General features: G+C 34.4%; 1 protein-coding gene across 1 annotated transcript; it reads left to right on the top strand.

The window, feature by feature from the left end:
• Positions 1-1,835: 1,835 nt before the first annotated feature.
• Positions 1,836-16,366, top strand: valopa (vertebrate ancient long opsin a). The gene is made up of 5 exons (XM_088635019.1): positions 1,836-2,812; positions 4,692-4,902; positions 7,609-7,726; positions 8,851-9,090; positions 14,570-16,366. Exons 1-5 carry the CDS (start codon positions 2,449-2,451, stop codon positions 14,804-14,806), a joined length of 1,170 nt encoding a protein of 389 aa, XP_088491145.1. The 5' UTR covers positions 1,836-2,448; the 3' UTR covers positions 14,807-16,366.
• The last annotated feature ends 1,018 nt before the right edge of the window (positions 16,367-17,384 follow it).

The raw sequence follows: 17,384 nt of genomic DNA, 5'->3' as shown, positions 1-17,384 counted from the left end.
GAAAATCTTGTTGTTGCGACCCTCACCAAGACAAGCAGCTTTCTGATGATGGATGGATAATAAAAACTCAGATTAATCAAATGTGTATTAGGCTGATCACAACATCATTTGACAAATGAAAACACTCTTGAATCTATGGCAGCTTTGATAAGAAAGGTTAACACTTTAATTTCTCCATCTCATTTCTTCAGAGATCTAAAACAGTATGTTTAACAATAGTTTATTACAAATGGTTTTATTTTATTATATGTCATAAAATACATGTATTATATTACATAAAACTACATGCCCCTCTTAAATGAAAGAAGTGTGTCAGAAATAAAGCATGCTGCTACATAGCAGCTGAAACATGCATCTGTTCTAGGTACAGTATACACAGTACAGCTTAGGAAATAAGTCTTTGTGGTCATTTTAAAATTACATTAGTTTTATTATTTTTTCATGTGTAATTTAAAACTGTCACATTTGTCTGTAAAGGAAAAGTATTCCAACCATATGTAAAAAGTACTTTGAGCAGAGATTTAAATTAGGGTCAATGAGCCTTTGTTTCATGCAAATGACATACTATTTGTGGCTACTGTATATGTCTTCCTTAAAAGTTATCAAATATTGATGTGGAATTTAAATTACTAGCTAGATTTGTGATTTGTATGAAGTGATTTAATGAAAAGTAAGTTACTCCTTAATGAAAATAATTTAACTGATTTTCACATAGCTGAATATCTTGATACCATATTTTGTGGTATATTCAAGGAAGCTAAACTAAACCCATGACGCTATTCTTACAAGTTATAAAGGTAGTTATATATTATTCTTGTAGATCTATTAAAAAGATATACAAGAAATAATTTATAATTAAATCATTAATTGTTTGCCTGACTCCCTGCGATTATGGATGCTGTCATTCCAGTCCCCAGAAAGAGAAAAATTCCCCTTGAGGAAATAATTCCTGCGCTTTCCTGTATTCCATAAAGCGGTCATGGAACTATCGAGTGAAGTCACATGGTTGATCCGTGCAAGTGAAATTTCTGGGACATAAACTCTTTCAGCAGTCGGAGCTCACAGTTATGTTTTTAAACAGCTTGCCATACATGTCATCAATCACACATTTTCTGTAACAATTTGCTTAATCATGACATATGGCAGTCGCATTTGTGGTTGAAATATCACTGTGCAAAAAGCACGTCAACTGCACCATACACCGCGGTATATCAAGTTTCAACAGAATGCTGCAGTCCCACACATTATTAAACAGGTATTTTTATATCCTATCATGCTACACATACCATATATTTGGTGTAGAGAGGAATAAACATTGAGAGTTGTCGCTGGGGTATTTAAAACCAGAAACAGAAACAAAATCGATTATTAAAACCCACCTTTCGCAAAGAGCATTGTATTTTGCTTAAAGTTCAGCAAGTTCAACATTGTAAAAGTACTTTTATACTTACTGTAGATAAACGACATACTGTACATTCATACTTTTTCGTAAAACTTTATATAGAGATTTGGTGGTTAGGAAGCTTTACTGTTTTACATCCCTTAAACTACAGTAAATCTGTGACCGTAAAGGCAGTTTATTAATTTGAAGTCATAATTATATTTCAAAAACAAATTTCAAACCTAATCTGATAATACAACCACAACAGTCCCATACAGGGGTGTTCTTATTTATATTTTATTCCCTTGATGCCTGTCATTTTCCAGTTTCAACAGACCATTGTGTCTTCATTTGCTTTACCCCAGTTTATAATCCAGACTTTGAGAGCATTACGCCATATTTAAAAGGCTATTCGTTTCCTTTAGCTCACAGACGATTCCTCAAGGTTCTTGTGCGTTAGTCTTCTATGCTCTTTGTGGGCAGGAGTATTTATTCCTTGAACAGTTGCAGGACTGGCCGGCGATAGCTTATATAAAGGAACATCGAGAGCACATGTGCTATAGCTCTATAGGGCTACTTACTGTGCAGAACTGGTACTTGCAGGAAAAGGACAACTGCTTACACCTTAACGTTTCTGCGACTTTCATTTCACGTTTTATTTCATTGGATCATTTTCCTAGGTGTTTTTTGACGTTGAACCGATTTTTTTTATTACAGAGGATTACGGTCCGGATCCCTAACCTAGCAGGTGTATAAATCACTTTAGAAAGGGCATGAAGAACTTGATAAACGTTTATTAAAATTTTCACCTTGTACTGTATAACAGTAGAATTGTTACAGCTAATTGAACAAACCGGTCTTCATACTTTGAAGACATATTCTGTAATATTCTTATAGATTGTAGAATTAATACCGATGTCTACAGGAATTGGGACATTTTCTTTTACTGATGCAATTCTTTATTTTTCACTACCTGTCACAAGGTAATTGAAGTTGACTCTACCTGTGAACTTTCTTCGGAAGAAAAGTAACTTTTCTAAAATTCCTTGCCTCCCGCGCCCCATAAAATGGATTCGTTTCGAGTTTCAGTCAACGGTGTAGTGTACACAGAAGCTGCAGAAATATTGAAACCCGGAGATCCTTTCTCCGGTCCGATTGAAAACATCGCTCCCTGGAACTTCAAATTTCTGGCTGCGTTAATGTTCATTGTAACGTCTTTGTCCCTGTCTGAAAACTTTACAGTGATGCTTGTTACCTTTAGGTTCAAGCAGCTGAGACAACCTCTGAATTATATTATTGTTAATCTCTCTGTAGCGGATTTTTTGGTATCGCTAATCGGCGGGACGATAAGTTTTCTAACTAACGCTAAAGGTTACTTTTTCATGGGACCATGGGCTTGTGTTCTTGAAGGATTCGCAGTTACATTTTTTGGTAAGTTTCAGATTTCTAAGTAAGTAATGGATGCACAAAGTATCTGCTTTTCTAAACAGAATATACAGTACACGATAGTGTATCGAGGTATTAATGTCCTATTTTTACCAGCAAGAATTAAACGGCAGGTGTCAGTGTCGTTTCTTAGTATTCGTTTGTAGTATATATCTCACAGAAAGTTACATGATCTAATACTTCTTAGATTATCACAATGTTAAGGATTAGGATTTTATCCCAGATATCATTCGTCTTAATTTACAATATCGTAGAATTGGCGTGGAACACGGATGGATAATGTGATAGAATGGAAATGCTTACAAGTTAAACTTATAAAGGAGTAAGTATTATTGAAATGATGATGACTATAGTCAAATGGTATAACAATCCGTCATTTATTTTATTCAGAAGTGTTTTAGCAATTGCTAAGTAGACAAATAAGTCTTTTAGGTGATGTAAAACAGTATTACAATTATTTGTAGCCCTATGTATTTGGTGTTTTTTTAATAACAGTTATGTGAACTATTATTGAATCAACCACAAGCTTTATCATAAGTGCGTGAAAATGATTTACCAGACAGCAAAACTGTAAATGAAATTGTGTTAGGAAAGATTTGTTTAAAATTCCATAACGCCTATGAACAGAAGATATAAGCCCATTATTATATACAGTAAATGTATGAATTAAAGGACTGCAATGTGAAGTAATGCTTTGTTATCAACTAGAAATACAAAAGAGAACCCTGAAATTATGTCAGACTGCCTTCATGAGGGCAGTGTGAATTGATTTTCCTTTTAACACCACTTTTGACAGCCCTTTTTCAACTAGTTTGGTGTTTCAGGCCTCACTCGTTCATTACATTAGGAGCACAGATATTTTTCACACTGCCCACTGAGTGCATCTCCATGCAGTGTGGTAAGAGATTGTCTGATTCAGGGACCTGGGAGTGGCGTAGTGCCTATCACCCATTCCTGTCACCTCTTGTTGAAATTGGTTGCCCAGGTGGACAAGGTGTTGTTAGCCTGAATGTAATTAAAAGATAATGTTTAGGGGTTTCCAAGGGTGTTATATGAATCTGCCTTATGACAGGGACTCCCTATTTCAGGAACCATTCAAAGATAGGCTCTGGCTCCCCTCACGACACCATATGGGATAAAGCACTTTTAAAGTACAAAATGGTTGTATTACCAAGCATGTCTTGGGGACCTTAATTTAATTTCCCACTTTCCCCCCATTCTTGTTTTTGTGACTGAATATTGCTCTTTTTTTGCTTCTTCCAGTTATGCCTTTCTTGTAATTCTGCTCTTGATTTTCTTCTCTTCTACTCTTTAATATTGGACTAGTATTTGTGATTGGAGTGTCACCATCTTGTTCTCAGTATACAGTTTTTATTACTTGATTCAGTATATATGTACCGTATGATTTATATAGTATGTATTATTGGAGAGCTGTTTTATTAGCTTCATTAATAGAGTTGCATAAAATTTTGACAGCTACAGCATTAGAAAAGTCTTGAAATTATTTGGTAATGTGATGCTTTGAATGACCTCTTAAAATAAACTTCAATTAATCTATTGGCATGTTAAAATTCATAATAGAAAGCCTTGATGTACACAGAAATAACATCAAACTAGTGACAATACAGCTAGTGAGGCTGTAAATGTGCAAAAGTTTCAAAATAAACAAAGATATTTATGAGGAATATAATATCTTGCTGTGAAAACAAAGGTCTTATCACCACTGTAGCCTGGGCAAAAATGTGTTATAAAAATAACTGTACTTTGAAAAGAAAACATTTTGTCTTCTACTAAAAATATCATTAATCCACATAATTCATCCATAATGCTCACAGCATAGGCAATTTGTTTTCTGTTTTGGCAGGAATCGTTGCTCTGTGGTCATTGGCTGTTCTGGCCTTTGAGCGCTTTTTTGTGATCTGCCGTCCTCTGGGGAATATCCGGTTACGGGGGAAGCATGCTGCTTTAGGACTGGTGTTTGTGTGGACCTTCTCTTTCATCTGGACCATCCCACCAGCACTGGGATGGAGCAGCTACACTGTCAGCAAAATTGGTACCACTTGTGAGCCAAACTGGTAAGATCTATCTAGATCACCTTGAAACATCAGCGTTATAACCAGGGTAGATGAGAATAGTGCATGTTTTTTTAATGGGAAAACCATGGCTCACGAAATCTGTAAAAGTGTAGTTGTAATGTAGCTCTCAGCCCTTATGCCATTGCAGTGTGGCATGTCAATAGATGAGGATCCCTAATATTCATCATCCTGGCTGGTTAGGAATGTAGTCTGTGCAAACAGAGCTAGGGTATGTTTTCAAACTTGAGAAAAATGGAGATACATTTTGTTTTACATAGTTTTCTACATACTAACCATGCGGTTCAGTGATGGCACCCTACACAGGAATGGCTGTATATTAAAGGTTTTAAATATATTTTTTTCACCCATTGAATTATCTCTGCAGAAATGTTAGAAATTAGAAAAATGTTGATGACTGCCATGTTCAATGTTTAATCTACATAAAAATAAACCCTGTGTTTAATTAACAGACAATACCTGTCTAGTCTAGAAGTGTACTCTAGACAAAAGGCATGAGAATGTATTGTATTACCAGCTATGAAATGGGTAATCACCCATTTTGAGATAAAAAACATGTAGTCATTTTTCTAAAATAGAAAGAGGTCTATTTTATTTTAAATTGCTTAAAAATATATGAAAGTGTTCTTTCCCATTGTGTCCCTGCACCTATCCTTAATTTTGTTCAGTGGCCGTTTTATTCACACCAGGGTTTCATTTTTGCTTTTCAGTGACCCCCTGGAAAGGGAACACGAAATGGGTGAATTCAGTTCCAATTTTAATATCTGGGGAACAGGAAAGGGGCTATTCACATTTGAGGCAGTTTGTAAATTGAGATATTTTCAATAGTTTCAGGCTTTTAAGCAGCAGGGTTTTAGTGTTCTGTATACCAGCTATTACAAATTCATAGTTTGCATTGTGATTAAGTGATTTAAATAATTTTCTGTCTGTGGGTGTTTTTTTAATTCCACTGAATGCCATTTATTTACATGAATGCATGTTTGTGGATATGTGTATTGCTTTGCAGGTTCCTATCTAATTATATGATAGACAAGGTGAACAAATCCCCTATTTATGAAAGTAATGAGGGGAAGGCGGCAAACAGAATGGAGCAGGTGGAAAGCAGGAAGAACTGCTGACAGTGCTACTCCAAACTGTTGATGAGCTGGCAGCAGGACCTGCAGATAGCAACACAGAAGACACATGACTTCATTAAGCAACTTTTCAAGTAGAGACATGAGACAGTACAAGTGAAAGACTGTTTAAGGGAACAGAATAAGGGAGGCTTTTTCCCCATGCTACCAATGGACTCTGGAAAGAACTGTAAAATAAGCAAAGAGAAAAAATATTTCTAACAGAAAGGAGTTAGAAAGGGATTAATTTACAGTATGGCGTCCTGATAGCTGGTTTAGCAATTGGAAGCATGTGGAGTTCATTTTTAAAGACATGCAGATAATATTTCAAAGTAAATTAAATAAGTGAAGCAGGAAAGATAGTTGTTACCTTAGGTTTGAAGCTTTACGTACATAAAGCTTTACATTGTAAAGATTGAATGGCAACATTGTTCACAGTACTGGAGACAACTAAAAACGATAGATTACCCAATCAGAGAATGGGGCTATTGAGCCTGCATCATAAGGTTAAGAAAACATTGCTCCATGTTGCATGACTGAGTACTTGGTGGCAGGCTGTTGTGCCTAAACAACTAATATTTTGAAGCTACTGTACATAGAGACCACTGACAACATTCCAAAGTGAAATGGTTGCTACTGTCATGATCTCCAGCTATTTTTCATTAATAATGAACTCAGGTGAACATTTGAAATAAAATGATGTTTTTCAGCTGATATTCACTCCGTATTGCTCACATTACAGTATGCTGAAGAGGAATTTAAGACACCAGAACTCAGCCAAAAGAAATGTCTCATGACACCAAAAGAAGTGGTGTTTTTTCTGCAGATGAGAAATGTACAGTAAAACATGATTCCTGTGGACAATGGTTTTGCTGTGCTTCTTTGTACATACTGCAGTTTAATAATTTTTACTGACTAGGAAATTTTCTTGCCTGTAACAAATCCATGTGAATTTGAGAAAGTAAATCAAAACAGGTCTGAGTATGTAATATTACATTTCTCAGGAGTTGCTCCCTCATCTTTAAGTAGAACACTATACTGTTTTTCATAAATATAGCAAATTTAATTCCTTAATATTGTTTAAGTTGTTTTTCCTCCTACTTCACAGTGTCTATTGTCTCTTTTCATTTTTACTTGGTCTTAAACTTGTATTGCTTGGAATGCCACCACATTTTACTTGTTTACATACTTACACATTAAATATATATATAATAACCATTTTGTTAAACTAAAGAAATTTATTGGCAACACATTCAATTTAGCTGAATGTATTTAATCAGAACTGCAGGAGTTTCACAGCCTGCATCTTACAATTAGTTATAATTCTAGAACCTGCTAGGACAGAAGCATGATTTTTAAATATTTACTTCAGAAAGTTTATTTGATTTATTATTATAATAAATAATGAATCATGAAGTTCATGTCTGATAATAATTCAAAGACATTAGGAATTTTCTACAAATTCTGTTTATACAAATATTTTCAAATTACAGACTAAATTGCAGCTATTTTCAAAACACTGCAGTTATATCACTATTAAAATGGAAGTAATTATTTTTTTCTTTCTTTTTTGCAGGTATTCAGGGGATTACTATGACCATACATACATCATCACTTTCTTCACAACCTGTTTCATACTACCGTTAGGTCTAATAATTGTGTCATACGGAAAGCTTATGAGAAAGCTGAGGAAGGCAAGTTTGGCAGGTCTATTCATGCAGTTTCTTATAATGTGGGTTCTATGCTAATATTGTAAAACCTCTACCTATTATTTCCTTAAATTAACACTCATACACAGACATAAAACTCAAATGGAGATCAATGACTTTGAAACTGCACAAAAAATCAGAACAGAATTTGATCAATGTCGCACACATAAAACCCCAAAAAAGGATAGGAAATAATGTAGCAACCATGAGAACCCCTTTAGTAGGGAAGAGCTTACAATAAGTAGCAAACAAGAACAATGGAATAAATAAATACTCTAAAATGAATCACAACACAAAAACTTTTATTCACTATTTGCAGTAGGTCTTCTGGCGTGAGAAAACATTTTTTCCAAACCCCTGGAAACAAAATATAAAAAAACAAAACAGTAACACCAGTAGGAAACAAAATTGCAACACGTTTACCTCGTTACAAAAAAGGTAACAAAGGTTCTTTTAATATAAACCATTAAAAACAAATATGAAAGACAGCACTTCCTTGATCACTCGTTATTCTGATAATACTCAGTGCTGTTAGTTTACTGACCTTTAAGGTAAAGATCACTACTCACATTTATAGGAATCACAGGGAAAATGTTTGAACAGATTTGTCCTCTAAATATTTCTTAAATATTTAATGAAATTAAGCACAAATGCAATCAATTAGGTAAATATTTGGAAAAAAATCCAGATTGAATCTGCACTCTGCAGAACCACACATTCCCTATTCCGATAGGAAACAAGAATGTGAACAACCTAATTTCCTTTTTTCCCCCCTCTTATAAACTTTAAACAGGTTCAAAAGAAAACTAACACTGCGTTTTGGAAGGCTTTTAAACATTCTTTGTTCTTTTTTAATACATTATTTTTTTCATAGAGCCATAATTTACATATACTGTATATTCATAATATGTAAGAATAAAAACACCCTGGAAGAAGAAATGCAAAGTGAGAAAATAATGTAGCAACCATGGGAACTCTTTGAGCTGTTACTGTACCTCAATTAAGCAATGTTACTATTTACTTTGTTTTTACTAAACTATACCACCTACCTATCTTTGGGTAATTTTAATCAAAACACTCATTTAATTTTGGTTGTTGTTGTTTTGTAGGTATCTGATACTCAAGGTAGGCTGGGAAGTACCAGGAAACCAGAAAGACAAGTCACACGCATGGTCATTGTCATGATCCTGGCATTCCTGATCTGCTGGACCCCTTACGCAGCCTTTTCTATTGTTGTGACCATCTGCCCCACAATCCACCTGGATCCACGTCTAGCAGCAGTGCCAGCCTTTTTCTCCAAAACTGCTACGGTTTACAACCCCATCATATATGTGTTTATGAATAAACAGGTACTATTTAAAAGTATTTTATTATGAATGAGCTTTTTCTGCATATTTGCTAATTGGCTGGTAAATGTAATGGTCTGTAGATTCAATTTTAAAAGTCCTAGTCTAATCTGGAACAGAAAGCAATGATGCTCCAAAGTCAACATCAGTTAGATCTTCCCAGTATAATGCTTGTAATTTGCTTACAGCTACTGATATTTTGAACTGACTCCACATCCTCAGGGATAGTGATAAGATAAGATCACTTTATTGGCCATATACAATTTCTTGTATTAGAAATTAGTATTTTTTCACATACCCCAACTTGCTCTCCATGTGACACACAGACAGGGAGAGAGGCTTGGGGTCAGAGCACAGGGTCAGCCATTTATACAGCACTCCTGGCGTAGTTAAGGGCCTTGCTCAGGGGCCCAATGGAGTAGGATTCCTATGTCGACTATGGGATATGAACTGGCAACCTTCCAGCCACAGGTGTAGATCCTTAGCAACAGAGCCACTGCACCCTCCAGATAGAGGAAAAGAGTAGATATTCTTGAGTCACAACTGAACCAAAGGATTCGTAACTAGCACAAAGACCACATTATTTCTAAACTTGTTGTGTCCTGTGTATATAAATAAGGAAGAGATGGATGGGTGACCAGGGAGGATACTGTTGTCTGTAGCCTCGGCAGCCAATGTGTGTGTAAGGTATGAGAGGTACAGTAGCCAATCTGTGTCTAAGGTATTGAAAGATAGTCGGAATAATAGTACTGAACAGAACTGCAGATGTCCCTCATCCTGTTGGATTTTTGTGAATGTCTGCAGATCTTTGTGAATGTATTCCACATATATATTCAGCATATAAGTGAAAAAAGTCTGGAAACACCATGCTACTGGCAGAAATTAGAATTAAGTCTTCTCAATACCATACAATTTTGAAAATATAAGATGTGCCTATAAAGGTTAGATGGTTTATTTAGAGACTTAACCTGTATCCATAATTGATCAAGAATAATTACGGTCTTTAAATTATTATTGAGATGATTGATAATGCATCACCTCTCACCCTTGGGCCAAATATTGAGTCTTTAACTTCACAGCTTTGTCCAGATCTCTACATATTAGAGTAGGTAACTAAGAGGCCACAACCATGCATGAATTTGTAATAGGTTAGGTACTTTCAACATAGCAAAGAAAAAGACATGCTTAAAATCAATAGGTGTGTAAACCCTTATATAGAGAGAGGCATAAAAATATTATTGATTTGAATACTAATTTATTGCATTTTTAATGCTTTTCTGTATACAGTATGTTAAATTCCAGTTATTGGAAAAACATAAATTAAAACTAAAAGAATGGGAATGTTTCCTAAAAACAGATTCATAGAATAGTGGTGATGAGAATCAACTTTTTGGCAGCTTGTTAATGTAACTAAAAAGTATTGCAACAAATTGCGACAATAGTATTGCACTATTGTGACAAATAATCCATATACCATACTAATGCAGTTGGGTGTTGGAATCCATTGTGAGACCATTAATAATACATTTCGAAAAGTCGAATTCTGAAAAAATGTTTTTGTTTGGTTAGGTTTAGAAATTTTATCTGGCTGGACTGTGAAACATATGACATTGTATAATTATGCTTAGTGAAGGCAGTTGTGTGGCTTTTACATTATAGAAGAAGCTATTAAGGATGATATTACTGCCCTTGGCATGATTTATAATTTGATTTCTATCACTGAATGAATTGGTTGGAGTGCGCTGTTAAAAGTAGTCCAGAATGTAGAAGGAAATTATCAGGAAAGACCACCACTTCTCTCATTCTTTGAAATAAATTCTACAGGATTGTTTCTCCATATCTACTAGAAATATTGCTGCCTCTCAAGGCCAGTCCCCCTAGGATCAAGTAGAACACTTCCGGCACTCTTACAGCAGGTGTATATGCCAGTAGAATGCTAATGCTTTCAGAGTTGCATGTGGCCTGTGCCGTTTGAAAATCATTATGAGCATAAAACCTCCATGGAGCTCACTGTGTGGAAATAAACTTTATTTTCACCTGTTATCACAATTCTTCCATTTTATGATCTTCAAAAATGTATATCATGTAGGTGCATTAATAGAGTAAATTCTCTTCTAACATAAGCTGATCAAAACCCATTATCACCTTCAGTATCAAACATATTCAGTTATAAACGATGGGGATAATTACTAGTCTGTATTGCTTTTTTGCTACTGGTGAAGCATGAAACTGCTGACATTGCATGAAAGGAAAATTTGTACTTTTTGTCTTTGACCTCTAAGCTGATGTGCTTTGGCAACAGAGGTTTTAGTGTGTCTACATTTGGGGTAGAGGCAGTAGGGAACCTTTAAAAATGATGTGTTCTGCAGTGTGCCTTGAAGTAATCTTGAACATACTCGAGAAAATGGAAAATTGACTAACCTGGCTCATTCTGCGTGACCTTTTCTTGTTTAATTAAGGTTATGGCTTTTTTATTTTTAAATCTGTATCTCTAAGTACTCTGACTGACCTTTTTCTGGGCCATTTGGTGGTGTCCAGATTACATGTGTAATTACTGTCTTCTGCAGTGTAGCTCCATTCTCTCTCATTAAAAATGAGACCCAGGGTGCATATGCCATTTTCCTTTGTTCCAACACTTGCTGGTGCTGTCTTGCAGTTTTATAAATGATCAGTAGCACATATAGACTATGGATGAAAGTTAATCTGTAACATGTTCTTAACATGTAATATTGTGTTCACTAAATATTCTGCAAATACTATGAAAAGGCCTATATTCTAACAAAAGGATTCTGCACAAAAACAAATTCACATGTAATGGCCAATTTACATTTACATTTACATTTTAGAAAATGGTCATTTCCATAGGAGTGACTTGTTCTTTATGATGTAACGACAATGATGGTATTCCTGTAAACCCTGAGGTCTCTAAAGCACTAGCACAGCGGACCTTTTTTCATAGGAAAACTGATGTACCTCATAAGAGGCATGTTTTTAAGGAGCATGTACCTTATCACATAGGCATTGCTGCAGGCAACAGCAGACCTGGCTAATTTGTCTATTCAAACAGTCATAAGGCTTTTAAGGCACTAGCTGGTGAGTAGAAAGAAGTATAATTCAGCCTGAAAAAAGATAGAAAATCAGAGTCAGATGATTTATTTCATGGCTTGTGAAAAAAAAAAACACTGAAAAAGTGGTCTCATATCTCCATGGGTGTCTGCAGAATAGCAATTTTTACTAGAGGTTCACAAAGAGCTCTGGCTGTAATTGCCATTGGAGATAGATCGACTTGTTTTTTGGGTACTATCTAATATTTTGGAAGGAAAACACATATTATCTGTATTTTCCTCATACATTTTTAAATAACCTGTTTCTTACATCAAAATATATATGCAACAAGTTATAATCCATTATAAGTTCCACTGAACACTTTATTTGCCATGCCAGTTTTTTGGACTTTATAGAAAAAAACATTCTGTTTAGCATGTGTATAATTTAATTCCCTCCTTTCAACTTAAATGTCTTTTCTTAGCTTTTCTTTAAAATAGTCATAAATCTAAATTGGCATACTATTGTAAATTCTCCAGGCAAACATGCAAAAGGACTGCTATCAATTTTAAGGTGAAAAACTGATCCTTTAGACAAAAGTCTTGTATTAGATTGCAACACAACCAGGCACTCTTCATTAATTCAATATAACCTTGTATCACATATCTGCCTGTCTGAGCTTCTACCTCTCACATGATGGGGGCTGACTGCAGAATATTATTATAGCATGTGCAAGTGTAGAACAATTATTTCCTTGGCTTTTTATCATAATATTTAGAAGGATTAAAAACTATAAAGCTGAATGCAAGGCAAGGACACTACATCAGTGTCAGGTTGTCTTGCAGTACAAAGAGAATACTAGTAGGACAATAGAGTTTTGTTTTGTTCAAAGGAGAAGCTCTAAAATGCTCAGTACTGTGCATGGGAATGTCAGACAACCACTGCATAACAACTACCCTCTAAACAGATTTAAAATAAATCAGGGACATAAGGCTACTTGACATGCTTCAATAGAAAGCATTAGTCACAAAAGAACCAAAGAATTCATAACTAGTATAAAGACCACTTTATTTCTGTAATTTTATGGAACACTAGTAGATATGCTACACTTCCATTTCAACATTGATTAAGTTAATTGCTGTCTTAGTGCAACACTGTACTTGTGTGATTGATCTGCAAAGCATTTAGTATTATATCATTCCACGTTTTCTTAAAAATGTGGTAAAATTAAATGAAATTGGCACCCCTGATAGGGATAACCCAGAAAGCCCTTCAGAGTCCAGATATTGGAAAACAAGAAATTGATTGTTAAACACAACAGTGTGTGCAGGCTCTCATGTAGCTGAAAAGCTGAGTATTTTGTTAACATTTCAGTGCAGGGATGGTAATTTTATTTCGGAAACAAATTTATGATAACATGAAGAGTAATTTTCAGATGAAGTACAGCACTGTTCCTGTTGTTCTTGGAACTGTAGGTCAGGACAGTTTGTGTGGATTGTAGTATTTATACAGTAAGTTAAATATAGAATTTATATATTTAAAATAAGTCAGAATTTAAATAAGATATCAAAGACAAGTTTATCATACAGTATATTATATATATATATTTATATTTTGCACTAGGTCTTATAGATTTCTTGTATTTTGTTATGTTCAAAATGTCACCTAAAGACAAATAAGATTCACCACAGGCTATAGGTTGGTTTTCGCTTATCAATTAGACAAAACTGGGCTAATACTCTATTACTTCCCAGTGTTTTCTAATACTGAATAACTTTAACAAAAACATAAAGGAAAAGTAAAAAATGTAATAAAGGAAAAGAAAAAACCAACAACAACCTAGATGGGGAAATGCAAAAAAAGAGCAATTGATAGGGAAAAACACTTTGTTTAATTGGGATATAGATCAGGATTAAATTATAAAGCACCAAAGTACTACAAGTATTACAGTGGCAGATAATGCATTTTTTATAAGTTTCTAAATAAATAGATCACGAATAATGAACTATTGTTAATTTATCTTGCATTATATTATAAAGCTTATAATTTATCTTGCAAGATAATTTGTTATTTGTAACCATTTTAACAGTTGTGCATCTTATTAAAGCAATCCAAGTAAAAAACATAGCTCACAGTTCAATGTATTTACTTTCAGTACTAGGATTCAAACCCACAACCTTCCAGGTGTTAGGCCAGAGAATATCCACTGTCCCACACTTCTCTGTACACATTTCTTCTCCTGCAACAGAATGACAGTGAGGTGCAAGGACTGCAAGTCCAGGTGACAACTGTAGATCCCAGAACACAAAAGAAGAGAACTAATTCACAACGTGCAATTTGAAACTATTACTATTCACAAATGGCATATTTTCTTATGAGATAAAAAGTACTGTTTGATTCCTGTATGTTATCGTGTACTTTTCGATTTTCTCTCCAGTTTAGGAAGTGTTTAATTCAGCTGTTTAACTGTAATGGATCAGCAACGGATATGAACCTTAACCAGACTACTGACAGGGGGCCGATGACTGCTGAAAGCAATGAAGGGGAGATGTCTGCCATAGCTGCTCGCATCACCATTTCGAACAACATCACTGAGAAAGCTGAAGAGGAGCAAAGCATGCAAAGTTCCTTTGCTCAGCTTCCCATTCCTGAAAACAAAGTCTGTCCCATGTAAAAGATCCGCTGTCTGGCCTTCTTCTTTTAGCCCTTTGTTAACCAAGACGATGTTTTTCCACAGTGGTCAAATTTGAAATTGCTGACTGTTTATTAATGACATGAAGTAGACAAGAGCTTATTACAATGTTTTATTCAAATAATGCGGTGGGTGATTTCAGGGAATGGAAGTGATATATATGTATATAATATTATAATAAAAGATCAGTTTTTTTTAAATGGAAGACTATAAGTAAATGGCAATAAACACATGCAGCAAAAGAAACTGAAAATTCTACCTTCCAGCTTTCCATATGAAGGAACTATGTTGTCAAGTAACATTTTTGTATCATGTTCCAGCTTTACTTTACTGCAGATAAGTTCAGTGATGACCAAAGCTGTGCATTCATTTTCTTTTGTGATTGGTCTTAAGTCTTGGAAAACAAAGTACTTAAACAGTAGGACCCAAACACTGCACAAAAATGAGGTCTTAGCTGAAAGTAAGGCCTTTCCATTTGTAAGTTATAAACACAAGTTTATACATTTGTTCTTGTGAAACTCTATCATCTACAAAAGAAAGGTGGTGGTTCTGCAAAATGAACCTCTAACTTGTGTTTTGTCATTATTGTTAATGATTTCCTTACCATCTGCATTATTATATAAACCTTCTTTTTAAAATAACTGCATGTGTTGCCAATCGAGCAATTTTAGCATTTGACTGTAAAAGTACAGTCATTACGCAGAGAGAACATTACTTAAAAGTGACAGCTCTTGATGCAGTGTGGTAGAACAAAGCTTGTAACAGATAGTAATGAATCCATACCCAAAGCTTTATCCCATGACTTCAAAATATTCATATTCAAATAATCTTGCATACCTGAATAAAATTGGAAATAACGTACTTGACTTTATGTGACTTGTTTAAAAGCGTTTTAGAAAAGCTCCATACTGTATATATTCAACTATATGTCATAAACTGTACATTTAAACATTAAATGCATTAAAAGTATAGAGCAGACATAGAATTGTTTCACCTCACTCGAGTGTATCAAGTAAAAAAGCAATATTTCAACAACAGAACAAAATCTAAGTTTAGGCTTGACAGATGTAGACCATTACTTGTTTTCGTCTGTGTAGTCTTATGTATTTTGTACATTTATCATAATGCCGTAAAAAGGAATAATTTCCTCATGTCTGAAGGGACAGCAATGCGACTTAATCCCTAGGACTTCATGTTTGTAAAATTATGATAAAATGATATCTTTCATTGTTTTGTCTTGACTGTGTACTATAACTGCACTGATATTTAAAATTATTATTAGCAGCATGTTGAGAATGTAATCCTGTCTTTTCCCTGAAACCTGTATTCATAAACTATATTAAGCATGATTGGATTAGCTGGGGTCAAACTAATGAGGAGCACTCATTACAAAATGAAAATTTTCATCCAAATAAAACACTAGTATATTTTTAAAAGCAATCCATCTTTGTGCATGTTTTCATGTGATTCTACACTTCTTACATGAGTATTCACTGCTGACTGACTTTTAATTTGAAATTTGTATTCACTTAAAAGCATAAACTAAATTAAAAATGGAAAACAATCAGCTATTTAAAAGAGAAAAAAATAATTACTGAAATGGGTAATGGGAAAACAATGCAAATTATGTATTATATTAATAGTATAATATGATTTTGTATACAAATGTTGAAATGTTACCTAACAGAGCATTATAATAAAATGCCATAATGTCTTTAGTTGTCTGGCAATCCAATAGAAATTGCTAGACTACATCAAACTGTATAGTATACAATTATAGTGAGAGTTACCATTTCAGAGTTTAAATATGTTTACAAGCCTTTCTGGAAAGGAAATCGTACATAACAAGAGCCTGGAAATCAAGGTTATAGTTAATCTACTCTTATAAACATGTTATAGTTGAGCTTTACATTTAACTCATTACTGTATGTAAGACTCTGAGTGGGGTTCATGATACTATTACATTTGACACTAGTGTAAGCAGAGGAAGAATACATCACTTCTGTGTAGTTTGTGTTAAATTCCTCTGAGTAAATTGTGTGATACGTGATTAAGCATTGCCATGTTGCCAGTTCAGGGGATAACATACAGTAGGACAGTTACATTCACACAAAAGGGTCTCAATGGGTACACAGCTGCTCAGAAAACTTTGCCAAGTAGAGGAAACAACAAAAACCCTAAAATGTTATTGCTTCCTATACCTTCTTTACCTATGTTCTGTGTTTAATTTTGATTAGCTGACATGCTTCTAACATGACTGTGAGCCTACAGTATATGGTTTGATAACTAAAAACACAATCCAATAATTATGAAACAGGACTGTCTTGATTGTTTCTCACCTTGGAACATGGCTGAAAGGTAACGTTTTATGACCATATCTGTTCCATTTTCACAATAATGTACTGTTACAGTATCTATCTACAGGTTGCTTTTGGTTATTTTTGCAAGGTGGTATGCAATAGATCTGCCTTTTAATATTATATAACCATGATGTGGGTACTTATTAAATACTGGTTATAATACACTGAATACAGTTTTTATTTAAATAGTATTTTGAAAA

Source organism: Lepisosteus platostomus, chromosome 6, assembly GCF_059453375.1.
Source record: "Lepisosteus platostomus isolate fLepPlt1 chromosome 6, fLepPlt1.hap1, whole genome shotgun sequence".
NCBI lineage: Eukaryota > Metazoa > Chordata > Actinopteri > Semionotiformes > Lepisosteidae > Lepisosteus > Lepisosteus platostomus.
This window is presented reverse-complemented; position numbering and strand designations above follow the sequence as displayed.